The sequence below is a fragment of the Cyprinus carpio genome, chromosome A5 (genome assembly GCF_018340385.1).
Source record: "Cyprinus carpio isolate SPL01 chromosome A5, ASM1834038v1, whole genome shotgun sequence".
Lineage (NCBI taxonomy): Eukaryota > Metazoa > Chordata > Actinopteri > Cypriniformes > Cyprinidae > Cyprinus > Cyprinus carpio.
In genome coordinates, this window is record NC_056576.1 from 13,046,574 (window position 1) to 13,069,765 (window position 23,192).

General features: G+C 37.7%; 1 protein-coding gene across 1 annotated transcript in view; it reads right to left on the reverse strand.

Moving 5' to 3' along the window:
* LOC109102816 (teneurin-1-like) overlaps window positions 1-23,192 on the reverse strand; it is a 137,166-nt gene that overhangs the window by 21,648 nt on the left and 92,326 nt on the right. Inside the window, 13 exon segments of the mRNA XM_042753939.1 lie at window positions 67-221; window positions 7,690-7,922; window positions 10,450-10,470; window positions 11,023-11,186; window positions 11,188-11,273; window positions 12,409-12,552; window positions 14,521-14,788; window positions 15,733-15,993; window positions 16,888-17,029; window positions 18,128-18,352; window positions 19,362-19,500; window positions 19,634-19,663; window positions 21,520-21,705. Coding sequence (XP_042609873.1) covers window positions 67-221; window positions 7,690-7,922; window positions 10,450-10,470; window positions 11,023-11,186; window positions 11,188-11,273; window positions 12,409-12,552; window positions 14,521-14,788; window positions 15,733-15,993; window positions 16,888-17,029; window positions 18,128-18,352; window positions 19,362-19,500; window positions 19,634-19,663; window positions 21,520-21,705 — 2,054 coding nt within the window.

Here is a 23,192-nt window from a genome sequence, read left to right on the forward strand (position 1 = left end):
GTGTGTGTGTGTGTGTGTGTGTGTGTGTGTGTGTGTGTGTGTGTGTGTGTGTGTGTTTTTGTTCACCTGACTGATGTCCATTCGAGAGTCGCAGCTGATTGGCTGGGAGGATGTGAGTCCGTTTGACCCAATGATGGTTGTTATCACTCCTTTGTCATCAATCTTACGGATCGTTGATCCGTCAACAAAGTAAATGAACCCATGCTTGTCCACTGCGATACCTGCAGGACAACAGGATACACACATAGTCATTTCTCTCCATCTCTTTCAGTTTAAATGCGCTTTATTGGCGGAACAAATAACTTTACATTTGCATTGCCAATGCAGTCGCAGCTTAACTGCAGATGATGAGGAACGGCACAATGAAGAAAGATGAGTTTTACTGTATCTGGCAGTAAATTCCTCTGTGTGTGATCATTCTATTCACAGCATCTTAAATTTATGCAAATTAACTTATATATGCAGATATATGCGAAATGACATCAGATATGCAAAAAATCCGGTATTTCTTTTCATTGTTCATCCAATTTCTCTCTTTCATTTGTCTTGTTCTATTCGAATGCTTGCAAATCACCTTGAGCTGTGCAAGGCAACTTGGTTTTACATTTAAATCGAGCGGTGCACAAACAAACATACATTGTTACAGTATTTTACAATTAAAACTGATCTTTAGCACAAATACATCTCTAGGCCACTAACATCAGAAAACATTTGGCACGCTCATTGCTGTCAAAGACTTCATTGTTTTTTATTGTTATTGTTTTAGCACAAATACATCTCTAGGCCACTAACATCAGGTTTGTTTTGGCGCAAACTATGCTCTGAATGGAACAGTAACTTATTATTTAATACTGTTCAGTATGCACCATATACGACCACCTAATTTTTATTTAGAATAAGCTAAACAGTATTTCACAGTAAACTGTATGGCATGTTAAAACTCAGGCATTAAAAAAAAAAAAAAAGATTATCAATTGCAATCCAATTTTGCATCTTAATAATTTGGCAGTCGGATCAAATAATGAGTCAAGAAACAAGCTAATATTACTTCTGGCTAATTTGTCACCCTTGAAACTGAAGGTCAAGTTGAGTGCATTGCACTGTGGGATACAGTATTCTGTACAATGTCCTCAGGTTGTATACTGCTAATTTTGGCAAATCCAGGTATTCTATGAATACAGAAAATGTACATATTGTGCACAGTATACATACTGCCCGCAGTATAAGAGTAGTAAGGTAGTAGTGTATACTATTTGGAACACCTCCACACAAATGAGCACGGAGGTGCCTTTTTTTTTTTTTTGGTATGTCGCTTACTGATATTTTTGTCCTCCAGAAGGATTTCACTCTGAAGTGGGAACAGGCTTATGTAACCATCTTTCTCTCTCACAGAAACACACACATCAGAGTTTGTAATGGCAAATAGCACTGTGTGTGTGTGTGTGTGTGTATTTGTGTGTGTTTGCGGCTTTCATTTCCCTTCTCTAATTTGCTCTCTTTATTCTTGTTCTCTCTCTCTAATGAGAATCACAGAGATAAGCAGACATACTGGTCTGTTCTCACCATGCTGATTTACTCTGGGAGAGATCGAGTCACACACATACCCATATACACATACACATGCACGCAGTCACAGATGATTTAAATGGTTTATTTGGATTCACAATTTAGATAATACTAACAGGAACCACATATTTTTGGAGACAGTATATGGCAAGAAAATCTGCCCACAGAGTGAATCTCAACACAGCACCAGTAAATGACAGCTCACACATGTCAGTATGGATAGTGGTAACAGCACCTTCTCCATATGGATAAACTGCCTATAATAGCTGACACATAGTAGTACTTCATAAGTTGCATATTTCCCAACCCACACTGTAAAAACTGAATATGTGCAGTTGCTCCATTGAGGAGCTTATTTCTACCTGTCATGACCCTTAAAATGACTTAAACTAATGTAGTCGAGCTGACACAATCATATTTAAACAATATTTTATTGTTTAAATATGACACAAAATTTTATTATAATATTTCGGAGCAAGCAACATATAAATCATTAATGCTCACCTCAAAAACTACCAAAAATCAATGCAATAATTGTACATTGTTTTACCAATTTGGCAGTAAAGAATATACAAGTCAAATCCACGGCAAACTTCCACAATGATAATCATTTCTGTTTTCATGAATCATTTCCATATACATTTGGCAAGCTTTCAAAAGAGATTGATTATGCGATGTAAACCAGTTTCATTGCTATATAGGGGAGACCTGCCTAGTTGTCACAAGTGCCATAATATACAGTAAAAAAAAAAAAAAAAATCATTCATAAAAAACAAATAATTTTTTTATATATATATTTTATAATTATAACTTAAAAATGTGAAATTAAGAAACTAAAGTCAAAATTGACAAACATAATTATAATTATGATTTACAGTACTACATTTTTATAGGACCAATTATTGTAAGAAGTCACGTGTTTAATTTATTGTAATTGTAATGTAGTAATTACCAATTACATTTTTTTTGCCCAAAATAATAATTTGATACTTCTGTATAATACAATTACATTTTTTTTAATGAATTATAAGCTACATTATTGTTTTACTGTTTAAATTTAGTTGGTAAGCCATTAAATAGCCTCTAATAGGGTATGCAATGGTAGACTGCCATTATGAAAACTGATCTGTATCATTTTTCCTGGGCAATAACAGTGGAAATGTTCAATGTTTTTTTTTGTTTGTTTTTTGTTTTTGGCCAAGACTTTGATGCATATCCCTATAGAGAAACTGACTTTGAAAAGTAAATCAAATCTGAGAAATATTCCCTAGAATAGCCCCAGTCTCCCCTATTTTTGTTGACAATCCTGAAATGGTGCACAGTTTACAGTACTTTTTAATCTACTGTTCAGTCTTGTTGAGTGGCATTGTCACACTACTGTGTTGATAAACAAACGAAAACGATGACGAAGATAGGCAGTCTTTAATAAATCCACAGAAGGTAAATCAAAACAGAGGGACGGCTTGTAACACACATAACATCGACGAGACCCGAAAACAATGAACAGAAAGAGAGCAACTTAAATACACAAGCAGACTAGACTAATTAATGACACACACCTAAATGGAATAACAATTAATGGAAATGGTGCAAAAGGAAAACAAAGTCCAAAATGAATGATACGGTGACAGATTGCCCCCCTCCCGGAAGGCGTGAGAGAGAAGGATGAGACGGCGAGGAGGATGAGGAGATGGCGAAGGGATGGCAAAGGGCAGGCACACCGTCAGAGAGATGCAGGAGGAGGTTCAGGAGGAGGACGGACAAACGGGAGGAAGACAACAAACAAAATGCAGGGAGGTGCAGGTGGAGGAGATGACCAGGAAGGAGCCTTGAGCAAGAGAGGGTAGGTGGAGACCCAGGTCACAGCAATGATCGCCCGAGATGTAGGTGGAGATCCAGAGGCCAGAGGGTGAGCTGGAGTGGGCGAGGAAGGAGGCGGAGCCTGAGGGAGGGTGGACCAGGCGGTAGGCGAAGGGGGGAAAACCAAAGAGAGCAGCGTACGACCCGCAAGTCTGCAGAGGAGGCATGGTGAAGTCCACCCCAGGTGGAGCCAACTGACTGAGGGAGCCCGGCAAGCCTGAATACAGGATGGTTCACTCCGGAATCAAGGGTTGGAGGAGCACAGGTGCAGGAGTCTGGATGGTGGGACAAGGTGGAGAGGAGACATCCAAGGTGGAAGAGGCTGGGTGGGACCAGCGAATCAGACAGATGAACAGAATTAGGCAGTCTTAGGGGAAGTAAGTCTCTAACTCTCCAAACTGAAAAACAGTGTCCAAGTCCAGTAAACACTCACTCTTAGTGGCAGGAGGATGGGAGGCACTCACTTCCATTCCCTTGTACTCCACGAGAGCTCCCACGGTGATGCATGGGGCAGCAGGATCGCATGCCTGGTCAGACGTGGCTAGCTCAGGTTCCCAGGTGATGTCCTGCTCGATCGCTCCTCTTGGCGCGTTCTCAAACATTGTGGTAGAAGCAGGCTCTTGCTGTCAAGGTCTCTGGGAGGGTTTCTGGCTGGGCACTGGGCTAGGAGTGGGGCTTCTGTCATCATCAGATGGTCTGACGGTCAGAGATGATGAAATGGAGGGTTTCTAGCTGGGCACTGGGCTAGGAGTGGTGCTTTTGTTTCTGTATTGGGGGGTCTGCTCCTTGGTGGTGGTTTTCAAGCCAGCATGTAGAAATTACCATAAGCAGTTGTCCAGGTAGTGGGTGAGATGGGCTAGAAATAGGAAATCCTCCACATGTTACTCGAGGGTACAAGTTCCCTGGCATAAAGGCATAATAGTAAAATGGCCAGATTGTCCATGGTGGGGGAAAAGTGGATCCAAAAAAGGGAAGGCTTGCAACACACATACTGTATCATCGACAAGACCCGACAACAATAAACAGAAAGAGAGCAACTTACTGTAAATAAACAAGCATAGATTAGACTCATTGATGACACACACCTGAACCGTATAACACAATTAACTCAAAGAACAGAAACAGTGCAAAAGGGAAACAAAGTCCAAACTGTATGATACAGTGACAGGCATACAGCCCTTTAAAGCTGAACACCCATTCAGACTTGTGTGCAACAAACAATACAGATCAGGTTGTGCTGTAAACCAGACAGAAATACATGTGAAGACACACACGCATACACTACCCATGTTACTGAAATTCTATCTGCCTCAATAAGCCTGTTTACAAATGCATCTTGTTATTGGTGCTAATTACGAGGCATATTACCCACTTAACGAGCATAACAAGCTTAATTATTTATTCTGCCTTCGGAGGGGGATACTTCCCTCTGCCTTTCAAAGGGTCCTGAAGGCACGGAGAGACCTCCAGGTCCAGAACCCCCTTTTCTTTCTTATCTTCTAAAATGGAAAATGCTGGTTAGACTGAAAATGATCAGAGGAGAAGCTAATCGTCAAACATATATAAAATTCAAAAGCAGACCACATTAATTTAGACTGCAGGAGCTCTTCTCTTCTCTAAACCTACTGGACTCAGACTGAATGGAGTATGACTGTCTGTTTGCTCCTCGCCTCCCTCTTTCTCTTAAACTCTCGGCTGGCATCACACCAGACAGTGAGCACCCTATCCTAGAGGGACTTGCCAATTAATATGCCCTTTTCTCTTCCTATTTCTCTCCGCTGTGAATCCAAGATTTCAGTGAATCACAGAGTGCTGGATCTGTACCACACACTCACCCACATTCTGAGCTTGTACAGCATGTATACACAGTACACGCTGACACAAACATACAGTGTGGACACATAATGTATAGCAAAATCACAGAGGAGTAGCTCAGTGGTTGATCCATCAGGATACTTTAAGGGGGTTACAATGCTTTTTTCATTGTTTACACTGTTAATGTGTTGGATTCTCATGCTAAGCATGAACAAAGTTAAAAAAAACAATTTGGACTTATGATGGAGTATTTCTGTGCCAAAAATCTTACTTCTGGGTTCGTACAAGTTTCAGAGAGTTTTTTTTTTTTCGATCGTGGCTCTTCATGACGTAGACGAGGGTGGAACTCCTTATATGGGCATTTCTCCTGGAAGAGCGCGCCCGCGCACACATCGACCAGAGCGAGGGCGAGAGCGAAATCGGCTTCATCTGGTGGCAGCGCTGCATGGGACTTCCTCGGGAAGAATGTCTCCAATCCAAAGAAGTGTGTTTTTGGTTGTAAGGGAAAGATAACTTTGTTCAGCTTCCTAAAGAACCCAGCGTTATGTAAACAGTGGATACAGTTTGTTTTTTCCGGGGCAGCACAGAGTTTCACAAGTATGTTTGTTGATGGCCCAGTTCGACGCTGGATTTGCACATCGTTTGAAACTGAAAGATGGCGCAGTCCCAGCTATAAAAGATCCTGGTCATGATTCAGAACTGCAGACGGTAAGTGAAACCGCATCAAATGTCTGTTTTGTTGGCATTTGCCGATCAAGTGCTCGTCACTCTTTAGCTTTGGCCCATGGCGCAGCTCCAGGAGCACGGCTTTTTCTGGAGAGAATCGTAAAGCTGTATCTTTCTTTTATAAATATGATAAAACTAAAGACTTTTTGCAGATATGAAAGATGAGACATGAGACTAGATGTGTTATGCCCCCTTTAATGGAGTAGCATACTTAAGGGATTACAATGTTTTTCCTTAAAATGTTTTAACCATCTGACTACTAATATAAATATAAATATATTATGATAAAAGTTTCTATTTAAAAAAAACAAAAGGTTTTGGTGCTTAAGCACATTTCTTTTCACTATCAGTGGTAAAAACAAAAAAACATTTTTACTGCTTACAAGACTATCTGTTTTTACCACACTAAAAAGATCATAGTCGTGGCCTAATGGTTGGAGAGCTTGACTCCTAACCCTAAGGTTGTGGGTTTGAGTCTGGGGCCGGCAATACCACGACTGAAGTGCCCTTGAGCAAGGCACTGATAAATGGCTGCCCACTGCTCCGGGTGTGTGTTCACGGTGTGTGTGTGTGTTCACTGCTGTGTGTGTGCACTTTGGATGGGTTAAATGCAGAGCACGAATTCTGAGTATGGGTCACCATACTTGGCTGTATGTCACTTTCACTTTTTTTTCACTTTCACTTTCACTTTAGTCATGGAAGATGCTGTCGTGGTGCAGAGATCAATACTGCATCACTCTGAGTTTCTATGTGTATAAAGAGATATTGATTATAAAAACATTCTGTATATTGAGATTAATTGAATCAATAGCGAGCAAAAGTCAAGCCACACACCAGCATACAGAACTGTCAAAGCTCATATGTAAATGACATATAGTATCAGCGTTACAGGTCAGTTTAGCAGAATTTATGAGAAAAAAATCATCATGCAGAGATACTTAATACTTTGCTTGCAGTCTACTGTATTTGTGTGGACCCCTTCATTGCCTGAGAACATAGAAGGTCAGATTGCAGTTACTGAAGCACTCAGCATTTCGGTCAGAGCCTGTTAAAGATAATAGACTTCAGTAAAAACACTTTAACAAAGGGAGATTACAGGCATTCCACCCCGACATGCACAACGGAAGGCTTTTATCCATCAGTTTGCCAGAAAAAAATGCATATGAATCATTGAAGTGAGTTTAAAAAGCCTTAAATCCGTTTTAAATGTGATTTACAGTTTGATCTGAAACACAGCCCTTTGCAGAACAGTCCGAAATCAAAGAGCTCACACACACACACACACACACACACATAACATTCCTGCACTGGGATTCTTTATGAATTCTATCCTCAGGGGTTTACAAGTAAGTGGAGGCTTTTAACTGCGACAGTTGAGTGAGTGAGTTTCTGTGTGAGAGAGAGAGTGCACAATGAGGCTTGAAGGATAAGAGAACATATGTGCCCGTAAGCCACGCCCCCATCTGTCCATCAGCCTGACTGACGGGTTTAAAGAGACAGTGGCAGTGATGGATAGGCGGGACTAATAGCCGCTCCGCCTGATTTAGCAAAGAGGGAAGGCATCTTTCATTTATCTTATTTTTTGTAGTTTTCCCATTTCTCTCACTGAAACTTGCCGCTATTTTTCTCTTCCCACCTTCAATAACCACTCCACCTCACTCACTCGCATGCTCTTTCTCTTTGACTTCAAAAAAGCAGCATGTGTATGCACTGTATTCTCACCCCTGGGGTTACTGAGTGCCGCTTCAGTGGCCTTGCCTCCATCGCCGCACTGGTTCGGGTGGAAGGGTGTGCACTGCTCCCCGCTGCCAGCCACCACCTCCATGTTCCTGCTGAGATCTTTCGGTTCAGTCAGAGTCTTCAGGCGGTACAGCTTCCCGCTGCTGGTATCTGACAGATAGAGCGACTCACGCACAGGATCCATAGATAAGTAGTACTTATGAGCCGGACTAGAGCTGGAGAAAGAGAATTTTAACAAGGCTTTATGATGAAGCAGGGCTACACACACATATCGGCAACATACTTATGCTTAAACTATTTCATAAAGTCTGCATCTATATCAAAAAAACAACCACACACAGACTTGTGCACACACAAAGTGTTTTTCAGAGTAAAAAACCCTTCCAGGTCTCAGCACCATGCAGAAATTTCAATCATTCTGAACCCAAGCCCCAATCAAAACTCCTAGCCCCACCAGCGCGTTGGAACCCTGCCAGTCTATAATCTTCTTTTCCTTTCCTTCCATCCGCTTCTGCCCTAAGAGAAAATCTACCTGCTGCCTCTTTCTCAACTGTTCATTAGGAAGAATGAAAGGAAGAAAAAAACAAAACATGATTTCCTAACAGGGCAAAACACTGTCCCCTAAAAAATTGATAAGGCCTTTTTGTCTTTTGTCAGAAACATTTTTCAGGTTGTGTTCTCTTTGTCAAAGCAAAACACGTCCTCTGACACATCACCTGCGGCGTCTGAGTTGTGGTAAGTTTGGTGCTTGAAGATTTCGAGGGATTCTGCTGCTCTGACATTTAAGGGAAGTTGATTCACTCTTTTGGGTTTAATGACAGCACAGTGCTTAGAATTGTGTAGGGGCTGTGAGGTCAGGGTAAAGGGGAGTAGTTCATGTTGCTCAACCACTAGCAACACCTGATAAAGTGTTCACTTACTGTACTCTACTTTTAGTGGCTTTCAATAAAATAGACTCACAAATGTAAATCGTTTGCATCAATTGCTCACAAAGCCAACTTTAAACCAAATTTAAATCAATACTGAAATGGTAAAGACATGAATATTTCTCTCAAAGCTGTTTTTGTAATAATAAAGGGGAACAATTTCTGTAGCTCAACTGCTAACAACACCAAGGTCAGGGGTTCAGCTCCTAAAATGCATAGATTGAAAATATGTACACTGCTGTTAGTAGCTTTCGAAAAGTATCTCACAAATGTAAATAGTTACTTCACAAATCCATTAAGCAAATTTACATCAATAGTGAAATGTTAAAACTCATTAACAGATCTTTCAAAGCTGTTTTTGTTATAATAAGGGTAATACGTTTCTGTAGCTTGGCTGCTAGCAGCACAAAGGTCATGGGTTCAATTCCTCGGGAAAGCTCATTGATATAAAGTACACTTTTAATGCACTGTTAGTTACTTTTGATAAAAATGTTGCACAAATGTAAGTAATTACTTCACAAAGCCATCAACCAAATTCAAAATAGTACTTAAATGGTAAAAGAGATTTCTCTCAAAGCTGTTTTTTGTTATAATAAACGGCAAAAACTGTCCGTCAAGTTGTTTCTGTTTACTGACAGATGGATGAAATTGAAATGTTAATACTATAAGGTTCTTTTGAGTCTTTGCGATGTTGAATCAGACATTGGTTTGATCAGAAGCGTTATCTCCAAAAGAAGGCTGAAGGTAGGATTTCCCCCTTGCTGTGGGATGTAATGCTGTGTGCAAACACACACACACACACGCACACACGCAAAGATAAAGGATTACAGTGCGCTTGTCAGTGTTAGTCTGTGGGGCAGAGGTCTATCCCACACTCTAACTCCCTCTCTGTGGGGGGCGCAGTTTCTAAATTCACATGAAACGAGGAAGATCTAGACGATAAACGGGAGACTGCGATGTGATGCTGCCAGCAGCTTGCTGAGAAAATCTGTTAGTGTTCGAGCCATCGACCAGAAAAACGCCTCAGATGGATTCCTGACCACACACTGAAGATTACAAGCAACAGTAGCCACCGTGTGGCTTCAAAAACATGTCCACAGATACACAAATACACACTTATGTGGGTGCACACACAAAAATACAATAATATACACAGATGGATACATAATTACAAACATATACACATTGAAATACCATGCATTGAAATTAAATGATAAAAGATGCCCTCTGTTAGAAGATAATAAAAGGTGGTATGCTCAGTATAATTAAAGGAAAACTTTAAATAAAGTGCAAAATAATAATAATAATAATAATAATAATAATAATAATAATAATAATAAACAAGCCATGCGTTAAAAGAGGGGACAATCAAGTCAACAAAGGAATAAGAATGCAGCTTTATTTGTAGGTTTGAAGGAAAAGGCTTTTGTCATTAAAGCTTAGGATTAATGGTATTTATTGACTGAGGTTTGGGGTTACTAGTATTTTTAGCATTAATGTTATTATACATAGGAATATTTATGTTTAGAGGATTACTGTATTGTGAGTTTAATGAGAAAAAAATGACAAAATATGTTAACTTTATTTTAAAGCTTTTTTATGAGAAAAGATCCAGTTTTGAGAATTTGATTCTTCTGACTTACTATAGGGGCTGCTGCCTCTAAATTTGTTGTTTTGCATTTGAGACTCGAGTCACTCCAAGGTTGATGCATGGATGAATGGAGATTCAAAATAAAAATAATGAATTCAAGCACAGGTGCAGTGTATAGATGACTGAAAGACTACATGGTGATATCGGTTCTGAAAAGAAACATACCTGTGTCTAATATCACGATTTCTGGATGCATAACATAGAAAAAATTTTAAGTCAACAATTAAAAACATATTCCTCAGATGATGTTTACTATGATGAAAAGGTTTATAAGCTATAAACAGCAGATATTATTTATTTATTTATTTATTTATTTTTACCTCAAGTAATTTTTACATAATCTAATAATAAAATAGTTTTTATTTTTAATAAAACTGTTTAATTTAAATGTCACTATGTCACCATTTGATTTGATTTATTTAAATATTTCAAATGGGTATATGAATCAACCTTTTTATCTTTTTATTAATAAACAAGATTAAAAAAATGTTTAAACAAAACCTTAAAAAATTTAATTTTTTATAAATAAATCAACAACTAAAATAAAAATCACAAATCACTATTAGTAAAATAAGTTATTTGACACTTGATATTCCTACAGTAAATAACCAGATAAAAGCTATAAGCTTAAAAAATAGAAATTACACATCAGTTACTTATTAAAACAGATATATAATAATAAAAAAAATCAACCGGGTTCAGAAATGAATGATAATTTGCTGATGGAAGATGGCAGACCTGAGCTCCAAGATGCTGATGACGAATCCGTTGGGCAGAATCCTGCGGATGTAGTTAAAATCACCTACATACACACTTCCATCCGAACCGCAGGCCAGAGCGATGGGGGCAAACAGCTTCTGCTCCACGGCGGGCCGGTTGATTTTTGTTTGGGGGGTTGATTGGGAGAACCACTGTTGTCATCATTGTGGAGATGACAAGAGGCTGCTGGGAAATAAAGACATTCTCTCCATTACCTTTATGAAGGATACCTGCAGAAGAGAAAATAAACAGAATATTAGATTGAAGCCTTTATATATCAATGATGAAATGTGATGTTGCTAGAAGACCCAGTAGAAACAAACTAAAGAAATGAATGATACAAACTGCCATCTAGGGAGCTCTCAGGAGCCAAAAGATTTATTGACCGGGAGGATGTTAGATTTAAATGCGCTCTATGTTGGGCATCTTTTTTGGTAAACAGTGCTATGTTTCTATCTCAAGTTCATGGGTTAAGCTCATTTTAACATGAGCACATGAAGTTCCAAGGGATCAACATTTCATTTTAAAACAGTGTTGGAAACATTTTACTATTTTGGTATTATGAATAGATTCTTTTAGCTCTCAATCTTAAAGGAGTAGTTCCAAACCTGTACGAGTTTCTTTCTTCTGTTGAACACAAAAAAAAAAAAAAAAAAATGTGAAAAATGTTGGAATCCAAACAGTTGATGGCCTCCATTGACTTCTATAGTATTTATTTTCCTACTATGGAAGCCAATGGTTCCCATCAACTGTTCAGATACTAAACATTTTGTGTTCAACAGAAGAAAGAAACTCATACAGGTTTGGAACAAGTGAAGGGTGAGTAAATGATAACAGAATTTTCATCAGTCTTGCACTAATGCCATTTTAAGTATTTAGTTACAAATGAGACAACTGTGTTGGTGAAGAGCATGCTTGAGATGAAATATAAGAGGTGAAAAATCAAGGTTAATATTATTGTGAACAGAATATTTTATGTATCATCTCTAACTAAGCTGTAATTTTGTTACGCTAAAACTATGAAAACATTAATTCATTGTGTGTATTTAGGGTACACAGAAACATAGCCTGTCATTTTATTCCAAAAATGCTTAAAATTAAATTTTCTTCATTCCCACCACAAAATGAATGTTGATTTGAGATATGGATGAAATTAATTTCTGACAGTTTTAGGGCCAAAAAACAAATATATGACAGAATTATCCAGAAATGCAGTGTATCTGTTGGACATTTTATAAGGCAAAGTAAATAAACAAATCGTCTGAAAGTGTTTTAATTTCTAAAAGTACACAGAGCCAAAAGTGCCCATAGTTGAAGAAAACACCCATGTGCACGAGTTTGAGTGTGTGTGTGATAATCCCTCACCACTCTCCATGTTGAGGACGTGGTGTTGGTTCAGTGTCCATCCGCCCAGGTTTGATGGCATCAGCTCAAAGCCCTGCAGCTGAGCGACTCTCTTCTCCCAGAGCACAACGTCCAGACAGGATTCATACTCGTATCCAACCGAGACTGTCATTAATTCACACACATACACACACACAAATGTAAATGCCAGACTTAGCCCATTAAATAACATCATGATCATCATCATCATCATCAACATCCAAAAGAGACAAACCATCACCATCATCAGAATAAACAAAGTTACCTACTTGCACACAGTTTCATTGGTAATTCTTCATTTTAGAGTGAAACTGCATTATTTTAATGCATAAATTACCCAGTATAATCAATAATTACTGCCATTTTACAAGATTAATCAGACTAATATGAGCTAATATATAAAATCTTGAAACTATTTATCATTTAAACATGTATTTACCTAACTGAACAACATCTATAAATACCTCACTCTATAAATGTCACGTCATAGGAAAATGTTTGAAGAGCTGAATCCATCCTCGGAGTTAAGTGAGCAGCAGTTTGCTACAGTATATGTGGATAAATTATATTTGCTTCAGTTACAGTTGTGTTGCCATGGTGTTACAGTGAACTTAATTAGACAGGTGCTTCAAAATAGCGACGCCTGAACTGTAGTCAACATATACAGAGTTAGGAGGATGAATAATAATTATTAACCAATAATTATAGTTGCCTATTTGCAAGGCAGAGATCCTGCGTCATGAGGATTTTTATTTATTGTCTTTCTACCTTTTAATAATATGTTACTGTCAAACCATTACAAGCACTACATTAGCATCCTGTAATTTGAGGATAAATAATCTCTGTTTGTGAAAAAAAAAATCAGCTGTTCGCACATATTTCACACATTTGTTTATTAGAACCGTGAAATGTTTGCGTTTAATTCTGTCTAATTATTACTTGAAAACAGGAGTTAATTTCCTCCATAATAGCCAGTGATTACTAATTTTTAGGCATTATTCAGTAAGTACGTAAGTGTAAGTGTCTTTTCAATGAGCAAAAGATGATGGATTCAGACTCTCAGCAGTGTCTGATTGCTGTCATTGTGATGGATCTCGAAATCTCAGTCCTGTTTGGAGCACTAAATATGGTTGTTCATACAAAATTTAGTTACAAAAGACAATGGCAACCACATTCAAGTTAGCTCCTTACATTTTCCAGGGGTCACAACTAAATTTTAGAAGCAAGTTCAAATGATTTGTGCTGTTTGAATGGAACCACACTTGACAAACAGTTGTCAGTCACATCATTGATATATCCAAGACATTAGTGTGAGCTTTGTAGGTTATTTTCTTGCTGTCAATCATTAATATTAGCTAGCTGTCAATCTCAGCTTACAAGAAATGACAGAAAAGGGTTATTGTGAGGTAGAATACAGTTGTCAGTCCAGTTTGGAGTCCTAAATACAGTTTTTTTTATATATAGGTCAATTATGAAAAACTAAACAGCTGGGCCTCTTGCATCTTATTAAGTACCTTCAATCCAGTTGCTGTACTTAATCGTAATTATTCACATAATTCTATTTTGACATTTTATTTCATGTGTAATGCTTACAAAACCATTCAAAAGTTTAGGGTTAGTAAGAGTTTAAATATTTTTGAAAGAATTATCTTATGCTCACCAAGGCTGCATTTATTTGATACAGTAAAAACAGTAAGATTGTGAAATATTATTACAATTTAAAAAATAACTGTTTTCTATTTCAATATATTTTAAAATGTAATTTAATCTTGTGATGATATGTCAGCAGCCATTACTCTGGTCTTCAGTTTCACATGATCCTTCAGAAATCATTCTAACATGCAAATTTGGTGTTTAAGAAACATTTATTATTATTATCAGTGTGGAAAAGTGTAAAATTCTTTGATGAATAGAAAGTTCAAAAGAACAGCATTTATCTGAAATAGAAATCTTAGATGTCTTTACTGTCACTTTTGATTGAGTAAATGCGTCCTTGCAGAATAAAAGTATTCAATTAAAAATTGAATGAAGGCTTATCTTCAAAATAAAAAAAAAACAAAGTTAGCTTTCACACACGTGCACAGAGACCCTCACCGTGTGCCTGCACGAGCCCCTTGACCTGCTGTCCATAGATGTCGGTTTTATTCCAAGAGAAAACATAAATGAGGTTTGGAGCTGCAGGAAATGATTTCAGAAGCTGCCGACCCTGGACGGCCACAGACAGATGGACTTTGGCCAAGCCCAACGGGAGGGTGGAATGGGTCAGAACCACCCTCAGGAGAGACCGATAGCCTGGAGCTCTGGAAGAGAGGTAGCTTAACTTCAGAATAGTAGCAGGGATAACCACCTCCTCTTGGACCGCCTACAGAGAGAAAGAGACAGAAGCAGACACGCAGACGCAAAGAACAATGATGAATTAGGCAGAGGCACGGTTAGAGTGAGAGAAATTAATTGTATTTCTATTTACTGCATGCACTTTCCATACAGAACAAAACCCAAGCCAATGATCGTAATGCTGCCAAATAAATGTCCCATAAACACAGGTTGCAGTTCTAACAGCCTACAGACACACACAAGCTTTGTTTCAAAACTGAGTGAGCTGTCTCGCTGTCTACTGCCTACATAGGCTACTGCCCTCCCAGACTGCATCTTAACTCAAATGAATTCTCATGAGGGGACTGATTTGAAACGCTCTACATAAGCAGAAGGACTGTGTGAAAAAAATTAAAAATCCCTTGATTTCCCTTGATATTGCAATCACATTATTTATATTACAAATAAGAACACTTGTTTTTGTGTGGGCAACTGGAAGTTATATTGTTTCTGTGGGCTACACGTCTAAATTTAGCTGAGAACTGTGTTCCTGAATTATTTGCTGTTTTATTCATCAGTCAACTTCAGAGAGTCTGTTTTCTTCAAACGTTGAGTAAATTATACACTCAAAGTGAGCAACGCATCAATATTAGAACGTTCTCATATTATAATCAACAAAGGTGTCAAGTTTACACAGTTTCGCGCAACTGAGATTTGGACTCTTGCGAATGCTCACTTTATCATTTAAAAAAATGTCTACACTGCAGAAATCTTATTTTTACACTGTGTTTATGCCTTGTTGATTATAATAGGAACATTCTTCTTTTTCTAGCACCAGCTTGCAGTGTATAACAGCTATTACAGGTCTAACACTGCAAGCGAGCAGTTTCATGTGTCACATAAATAGAGTTGAAGTATACAAGTGGTACAGTCTCACAGCATGTGGTTAAGATATTGCATCCAGTGTTTTCTCAAAGTGAATGTGTCTTGCACCTGTAGTTCAGGTAGGACAGTTCCTCTGTCCTCACAGTCAGCGGCAAATCGCGGGAGGGGGGCGGAGAGAACAATGGCGTGTGGACTGATCAGGTTTTTCAAGTCACAGACAGGTGATTTGGACTCAGCTCTTTCCATAAAAACACGGTCCAGGACCATGAACTGATTCCAGGGAAGCCAGACAGACCGAATCTGGGACAAAAACGGGGCTCGCTGGAACAACAGAGCCACAGAGATTCCGCCCACTGCCAGAAGATCAAACTTGTAGGAAAAACGAAAATAAAAACACACTTAGAAACAAAGGTTTACCGTTTTTCCATCCAGTAAATTTACAAGACAGGTGTGTGTATGTATACAGGACGTATACTGTATGCTATAAATATATATGCTATAAATAATATTTTTAAAGTTTGGGGTTGTTAAAATTCGTTAATGACATTAAAAAAAGTCTCTTATGCTCATCAATGCTGCATTTATGTGATCAAAATAAAAATTGTTATATTGTAAAGTATTATTACAACTTAATGTAGCTCTTTTCTATTTCAATATTTTCAATATTTACTCCACTCTTATGTGTCACATAATCCTTCAAAACTCTTTCCAATATGCTGATTTGGTGCTCAAGTAACATTTCTTATTATTATCTATGTTGAAAGAGTTTTGTGGAAACCAAGATTTTTTTTCAGGAGTCTTAAAAAATGAATGTAAATAGAACAGCATTTATTTAAAACAAATTTCTATAACATTGTAAATGTCTTTACTGTCACTTCTGATCAATCTAATGCATCCTTATGAAGCAAGTAATAATTTTCTTTAAAAAAATCTTACTTGCACAAACTTTTGAACGTATATTTGTGTGTGTGTGTGTCCACTTTAAATATCTGTCAATATAAATATGAAAATAAACTTTTTATATTTAAATATTTAAAAACAAGGAAATATTAATACTAAGAACTTCGTGTCAAATAATTTTTCTATTAAGCTAGCAGTGTGAGACTGTTGCCTCCTTCTGAATGTACAGAAAGAATACAGTATATATACGGGCCCTATACAACAAGTAGAACACATACAGTATACTTCATAAATAGGAAATATACAGGAGAGGTTAATACAGTGTGTGTTAGTGCATGTTCTATTACATGTCTTTCTTTGCACAGTGTATAAGAGTGTGTGTTACCTGCCATCCTGTCGGCTGAGCGTGTATCCATATTCAGGGTTATGCTGAAACGTGACGTTCACACCAACGAGAGGAGTTCCATCAGAGGCCAAAACCTGACCTCGAATTACACACACTCGACTGAACAGAGAAAGAGAGAGAGAGAGAGAGAGAGAGAGTCATTGCAAGAGAAACCAAAGGATCCATCAGGAGGGATCGAAACTGAGAGAGGAGCACTCTCTTTACAGTAATCAGAGAAAAATACAATACATGCTTCAATCGATTCTAAACTTCCTCAAACTAGACGATGACGGCAAAAATCATTTTGGAAGATTATTTTTGGGGGTGAGTCAAACTGTCAAACAGTCAAACAGCTAGCTGTTACTGTATCAGCATATGAGAGTCTGAGGAACAGTTCACATGCACTAATGAAACACTTGAACGCATTCATCTGTGTACTGACATATTTATGGACCCAAAATCATCATATCATAACACTTCCTTTTTGAATAATTGAAGGTTCATTATTGCATTTCATGTAACTTCAGACTGTTCGGCTGTTTTAAACACATGTACTCCCTTAGTCCTTCAAGTTTTGGACAAAACTGTAGCTCAGTGGCCAGCAACCACTTTGTCACAAAATGACATTTTTAATTTTCTTTAAATTTTAAATTTTTAAAATTAATTTTATTTAATTTAATCACTGTGCTCCCAACACAGTATATTTCATACAAATATATATATATATATAGTACTATCAAAATTACTTTGAAAAATAAGCAGTCCATGATCTATTTCTCACAAATGACTCCAGAAATAACTCCAGACACTCTGACCTTGTTTTTTCCATTTTTCCAGCCAAAACATTGGCAACATTAGCACGCAAGGGCATGCTTGGGTTTGTGCAATATCATTTTCGCATGTGAATGAGGATGTCAGAACAGATGCGGGCTGGTGGCTTAAACAGCCAGTCAATGCTGTCAATCGTGACCAAAGTCTGAACTAAAAAAAGACAGTTGATGTTGCACAGTCTACCTTTACTTCTACCAAAATTTCAGTGCGATCACAGAGCAATTATACAAAAAAAAAAAAACTTAATAAAACAAGTGTCACGGTTTTAATAGGAAATTATATGCATGTAAATACGGTCACAGTCATGCTAACAAATCTTTGAGAATCTGGGATGTGTGTTGTCTGAGCATGAGTACGCACTAATATTTGCAGGTGTGTGTTTATTACCTGCTGTCAAATGGCAGGTCTCCTGGAAGTATGTGTGTTGTGTCCCGACCAATGAGGAATCGCACACGGTCGAAGAACTGACGTGAAGGCCGTGTCTCGAATGAGGCGTGGCTCTGCTGGATGATGTCACGTGGGTCAGGCGAGCCTTGGCACAGCGGGGCGCTCACACACACCTGCTGACTACAACAGTCTGGGTCGACACAGTCCATGAGACCATCTGAAACACACACACACACACACACTTTACATGCAGAGGCATGTAGCCTTGATGCAGCTTGCCCTTGCTCTGCATTTGTCTGTGTGTGCGTGATCTCATTTGTCAGCTCCATTAAAGGGGATCTGTGTTTTTGACCTCCCACAGGAGAAAGTCTCAGAGAGAATAATCCAGAAACCTCTCTCTCACACACACTCACACGTTTACTTTAAAGAGGACATGGGTATTTTAGACTTATATTGTTTTTTTTTTTTTTTTATTTAATAATCACTACAGACTCATCTTAACACTACCTTAAACATACAAAAAAAAAAAAAAAAAAATCTATATATAGATATATATATATTATATATATATATATATATATATATATATATATATTTTTTTTTTTTTTTTTTACAATTCTTCTAAGCAGTTGTTTTTTATTTTGAATTTTTCAATTGAGCATGTCACCAAAGGGAGTTTTTGCAAGATTTAGCCAACTTCTGTGGACAGTTTTGCACCAAAAATATAGCTAACTGAACTCACATAAAAAAAAGTAAAACAGCAATATTATGAAATATTATACCAATTCAAAATATCTTTTTTCTATTTTAATATATTTTACATTTTATTTTATTCCTGTGATGGCAACTTTGAATTTTCAGAAGCCATTATTACAATCTTTAGTGTAACATGATCCTTCAGAAATTATTCTAATAGACTGATATGATGCTCAAGAAACATTTCTTATTATCAATGTTAAAAATGCTTGATGCTTAATATTTGTGTCCAACAAATTTTGTAACAATATAGATGTCTTTATTGACACTTTTGATCAACTGAATGCATCACTGCTGAATAAAATTCATTTTAAAAAACTGACCTTACTGACCTTAAACTTTTGAACGGTAGTGAAGCTAGTCATGCTTAGAACAATACCTTTGTGAGTATGTGTCGGTTAACCTTGTGTTGGTTTAATCTATGGTTTATTTCGTCATTGATGTATATGTTATTCTATAGGGTTATTTTCTGTTGTGTTTTTTTTTGTTGTCATTGTATTTTGTTTCCATGACGATATTACAGCCTGGCCCGCTCCATCCTGACTGGCACACACAATGCCAACCGCTCTGCTCCAGTGTACAGCGTCCATTACCGTTACACAACCCTGGACATGCATCTAAGGGAGAGAGAGACAGCACATTTATAGTCACAGTGTTCTTTCTTCAGGCCTTGAGTAAAATTGTTCAGATAAAAGACATCACAAAGTCATCTATTCATTCCTTTATTCACTCTATCACACATACACTTACCTTTATCAAACAGATCCAGGTAATGTGCTGCTAAAAGAGTTACAAAATGAAAGACAGGGAGAACAAAGAGGAGAAATTACATTGGAGACTTACTTCAGAGAAGCACTGTGCAAGTGTGTATGTGTATTGGTGTTGTTGTTTTTTTTGTCCCTGTCGTTTGCTGCCTTAAGCGTATATTTGTCCCCTGAGTTTCACAGACTGTTTTCATCATGAGCACCACAATTAAAGGAACACACTTTGGCTCGGAGGAGGAAAACAGAAGGAAAAACAGGAAGAGATAGAGACGGGCAGAAAGAGAGAGACTGTTTAGTTTTTACATCTACCAGGCAAAAAAAAAAAAAACACGGCTCCATGTTGGTTCAGCACCAATGCACAACGGTTGTCAAATTATTGCTAAAAAATGGTTGAAAAGGCAAATAACCATCAAGATATGATATTTACAAAGTGTCTAGAGCATGATTTTAAAAGATTGCCAGTGAGAATGTTTTTTTATGCTAATGTGTTAATCAAATGTGACACCCCCCGTCAAAGGGTTGGAAAATGTCGGGTAAATTTCAAGACTGAAATGAGATGTCACTTTAAAAAAAAAGATGTTAAGGCCTATTCACATGAAAAACAACACAAAAAAGTATTGTGAGAAACAAACTATTTTACACATTAAAACTATTCACCCAGTGCAAAGCAACTGCTGCCAACGATTCCACATACAACCCATACTATATATATACTACGGGGCCATTGAATGCTTGAATCTGATTGGCTGACGAACATTCTGAGGTGTGCAATTATCTTCTGGGAAACACACGGCGAACATAGTTCCAGGGAGCTCTCTTGACCGCATTATAGTTCCATATCACTTCGCATAGTAAAACTGAAAAAACAGAAATTACAGGACTAACAAAAACAACATGACAGATGATTTTCTGAAAGTAAATACACATGACATTTCTCACTAGCAAGGTAATAACAGCGCTGTTAGGGACACTGCTGTAGAACACAGAGGTAGCCTAATTCACACAAGCTCTCTCTCTTTCTTTCTCTTTCTCTTTGTGTGTCTCTGTCTCTCTCACTCTCTTTCTAATAATTTCATTAATAACTGCATTAAAATGTTATCAATGGCTCAAGCCTCCATTACCAGCTTTAAAATGACGTTTTGGAACTAGCAAAAGAGGCGTTGGTTGAGATGAGGAATAAATAATCTTACTCACAATAGCGATTTAAGTACAAAAACCGGACGAATCCCTTTAAATATATCATCTGATTGATGTCTTGAGGTGTGGTAACCATAGTATAAGTGGAAAAATTGATAAAAGAAAAATAATGCACACCCGAGGTGTAACGTCCACTACGCTTCGCTTCGGGTGTGCATTATTTTTCTAATAATTCAAAAGCCTGTCGTCAATTATTCCTCACATATAGTTTGGGATAGGACAATGAAAAGTATGACAAGATCTAAAATACAGTTAAAACAGTACTATTCAAATTTTCTACTTTAATATATTTTTAAATGTAACTTATTCCTGTGATGTCAAGGAATCACGTCGTTCCTCCAGTCTTCAGTATCACATTGGTCCTTCAGAAACCGTTTTAATTTCAAATTTGGTGCTCAAGAGACATTTCTTACTGTCATCAAAGATGAAAACAGCTGTGCTGCTTAATATTTTTGTGTAGAACTTTGTTGAATACGAAGTCCACAAGTACAGCATTTATCTAAAATCAAAATCTTTTGTAGCATTATACTGTAAATGTCTTTATTAGTAATTTCTTTCAAAATAAAATAAAAAAATCTTACTGACTCCAAACTTTTGAATTGTATAACAGTATATCTAATATTGTCCAATAATGTCATATAATAGCATAATACAGGAAGTGTCATTCTGACATACCAATAGTGCAGTGCTCTCCTTCCCAACCAGGCTGACAGACACACTGTCCATCCCTGCACTCTCCATGTTCTTCACAGTTTGGATGGCACGCCTGTTTGTCACAAGTGGTCCCCTCCCACCCCTCCTCACATTGGCAACGCCCAGCAACACACACACTATGGGTGCTGCAGGGAACGGGGCAAACCTCTGAAATAAAAGAAAGCAACAGAGAGAAAAAAGACATTTGCTATCATTACCATTCATTACAATCTACACTTGGTCAGTTTTTGTTTATGTTGCTGCTGCTTCATCACAGTGGTCTTTGGATTTTATACTGACACCTATTGCGTGCACAAAGACTTGCAAGTTCATTAAATCTTGCCACTTCACATGAAAGCTGCTGATCTTTTGTTGTCTTTCTTTTTGTCTGTTTTCCTCCATTTCAAACTAACAATACAGTATATGGACATTCTTGAAATCAAACCAGTGATTTTCTGTGTGTTGTTGGTGGATCATGCTGGTTCACAGCTGGCTGCTGCACTGCACCATGACCGCTGAGAGCTCACTTCCTGCTGTGGTTATATCTTGAACGGAGGAATTTAGTGGTGTGGTCATGTGTTCACACTTTGCACTTGATGTCCCAGCATTTTTCCTCAATCTGTGGCATGGCTGCTGCCAGTCGTCACGGTTTGTTTCATTGCTCCAGTAGGGACTGCTTATTCAGACTTCTTCACTCATTCTGTTTGGACTGTCAGGCGCATTGCAAACAATGGACATTGCACACTGGCTTAAAGTACTATATATACAGTAATCTTGTTATTCTTTTCCGTATATAAGAGCCCATAATTGGGTGACCCACTCTTTGTAGATTACATCATATTTTTCCTTATGACTTTAGTCTTAATCATTTTGTTCAACATATTTTTTTCTGACTGAGTACACTCGAGTACAATTGTGAGGAAAAAGTGTAAAAAGAGGATAAATTCACACACATTCTCTCCTCTCCATTTACGGCCTGCTTTATCACACCAGCCTAAACTGTCCAATTGTTACTATGGTTCTGCATTCAAGACAGTTTAGCACGGTTTCATGACAAAAACAATTTCCCTGAACGAGTAAGTTATCTCTGCTCTCTGGCCCTCAGACAGAATGGCTTTGTCTTCACGCATACTTACAGGATTCGTGACAGGTCAAACTGAGATGACAGATTTTCATATCTTAAAAAAGTCACATAAAATCAGCTGCCACTTTTCTCCTCTGTAACTGCAGCACTGAGCATTGAGTTTGGACAGCCTCTCCTCTGTCTTTCTCACTTCTATCGCCCTCTACGTCTCATACCGTTCAAAACAAATTATCCTTGCAGTTCCATAAAGCACATCGAACTAGAGTTCTTCCCCTCAATCACACGCGAGATATAAATGTCTGGAAATGACAGGAAGGGCATTAAACCAGAATGTTTATTAATATACACATTATCAATTTAACTGCTCTGCCGTGGAAACGGGCAGTTTCATGCTGTAATATTCATGCATTTTGATAAATATTGCAGTTTGATAATCTAATATTTAATAAATGCTTTCATATTCTAGCCAGTGGCCAAAAGGCAACGAGTTACAAAATCCTGTCGATCTTCCAGATGATCTCTTTGCAATAAAAAAAGTGTTCTTATTTAAGTATCATCATTGTTAACCAGG